Raw genomic sequence first — 1,070 nt, 5'->3', positions numbered from 1 at the left:
GGCCATCCTTAAGGGAAGGGGCTGCCGCAGAGCGCGGCGGACCTGGGGGTGGCAGTGGGGAGTTTGCTGTGAGTGCTGCCTGGTGTCCTGGGACCCAAGAAAACCTCCCCACGCAGCTGCTGCATCGAGAGGGGGAAACGCAGCCTCGAAGCAGTTTATGCCTTAAAGGTCATGAAGCCTCCTGGCTCAGAAAAGTCAACCCCGGGTTATGAACCAGTGCATCACACCACAGGCTGCAGCTCTAGAGATGCTCAAGTCGAGGGAGGATTCTCCTTTGACCTCCCTGGGGCAGAGGTTTTACACGCGACCGCGTTTCTGGCCTCTCCACACTGTCCCAGAGAAAACCACCCTCAGGGCGCGGCCAGTGGCCCACGGCAAAGCAGCCTGCCTGCGCCGGTGGCCAGCCTTCGCTGAGCCGGCCGTGGGCTGGGGGTGTGCAACCGCAGCGCCCTAGTGACAGCACAGACACCCACCTGTGGTGACCCCTGTGGGCGTCCAGGGCCCGGGCAGAGCCCGTCTCCTGCCAGAAGAAACATGATAGTGTGAGAGAGATGGAATCTGCAGGGAGGGACATTTACTAAGGGACACTGAGAGGCAGGAATCGCTGCGGGGAGAAGGGAGGCTTGTTGTGGCAGAGAGTTTTATGGTAGGAAAGGACCAGGGGATGACAGCAGAGATCCAAAGAAAAGGGAGAAAACTTAGATGTGTACCTGGTGTGCCCCTAAGATGTGTTCTTCCAGAGCTTTTAGTAATAAGCCATCTCACTTTCAGGCCTTAGACGATGTGAGCAAAAGCTTCGTCAAAGAGTTGGACAGAAGAGGAGGACCAGCGCTTTACCCTTGGAAAGGTAGTTGTCCTTTAGCCCTCCACACCCATCAACGTTAAAATCCTCCACTGCCCTTCTCTGGAGCGCAGACGGAGGCCTGGGAACAAAGCCCCGCTCCAGGGAACACGCAGCGCGTCTGTGGCCCGTGTTGCGTCTCTGCACCAGCACGCGGCAGCGGGAGGTAATTTATAGGTGCAGCCACGGCGCAGTTATGATCTGTGGCTTCAGCTGTTTGGTAGTGGAG

The 1,070-nt window shown here is 57.9% G+C and overlaps 1 protein-coding gene across 1 annotated transcript in view; it reads left to right on the top strand.

The window, feature by feature from the left end:
* TTC25 (tetratricopeptide repeat domain 25) overlaps positions 1-847 on the top strand; it is a gene marked incomplete at both ends in the record, with an annotated part of 7,251 nt that extends 6,404 nt beyond the window's left edge. Inside the window, 2 exons of the mRNA XM_010139532.1 lie at positions 21-54; positions 772-847. Coding sequence (XP_010137834.1) covers positions 21-54; positions 772-847 — 110 coding nt within the window. The remainder of the gene's footprint in view (positions 1-20; positions 55-771) is intronic.
* Between the last annotated feature and the right edge of the window lie 223 nt (positions 848-1,070).

The sequence above is a fragment of the Buceros rhinoceros genome, unplaced genomic scaffold (assembly GCF_000710305.1).
Source record: "Buceros rhinoceros silvestris isolate BGI_N320 unplaced genomic scaffold, ASM71030v1 scaffold37717, whole genome shotgun sequence".
NCBI classification, from domain to species: domain Eukaryota; kingdom Metazoa; phylum Chordata; class Aves; order Bucerotiformes; family Bucerotidae; genus Buceros; species Buceros rhinoceros.
This window is presented reverse-complemented; position numbering and strand designations above follow the sequence as displayed.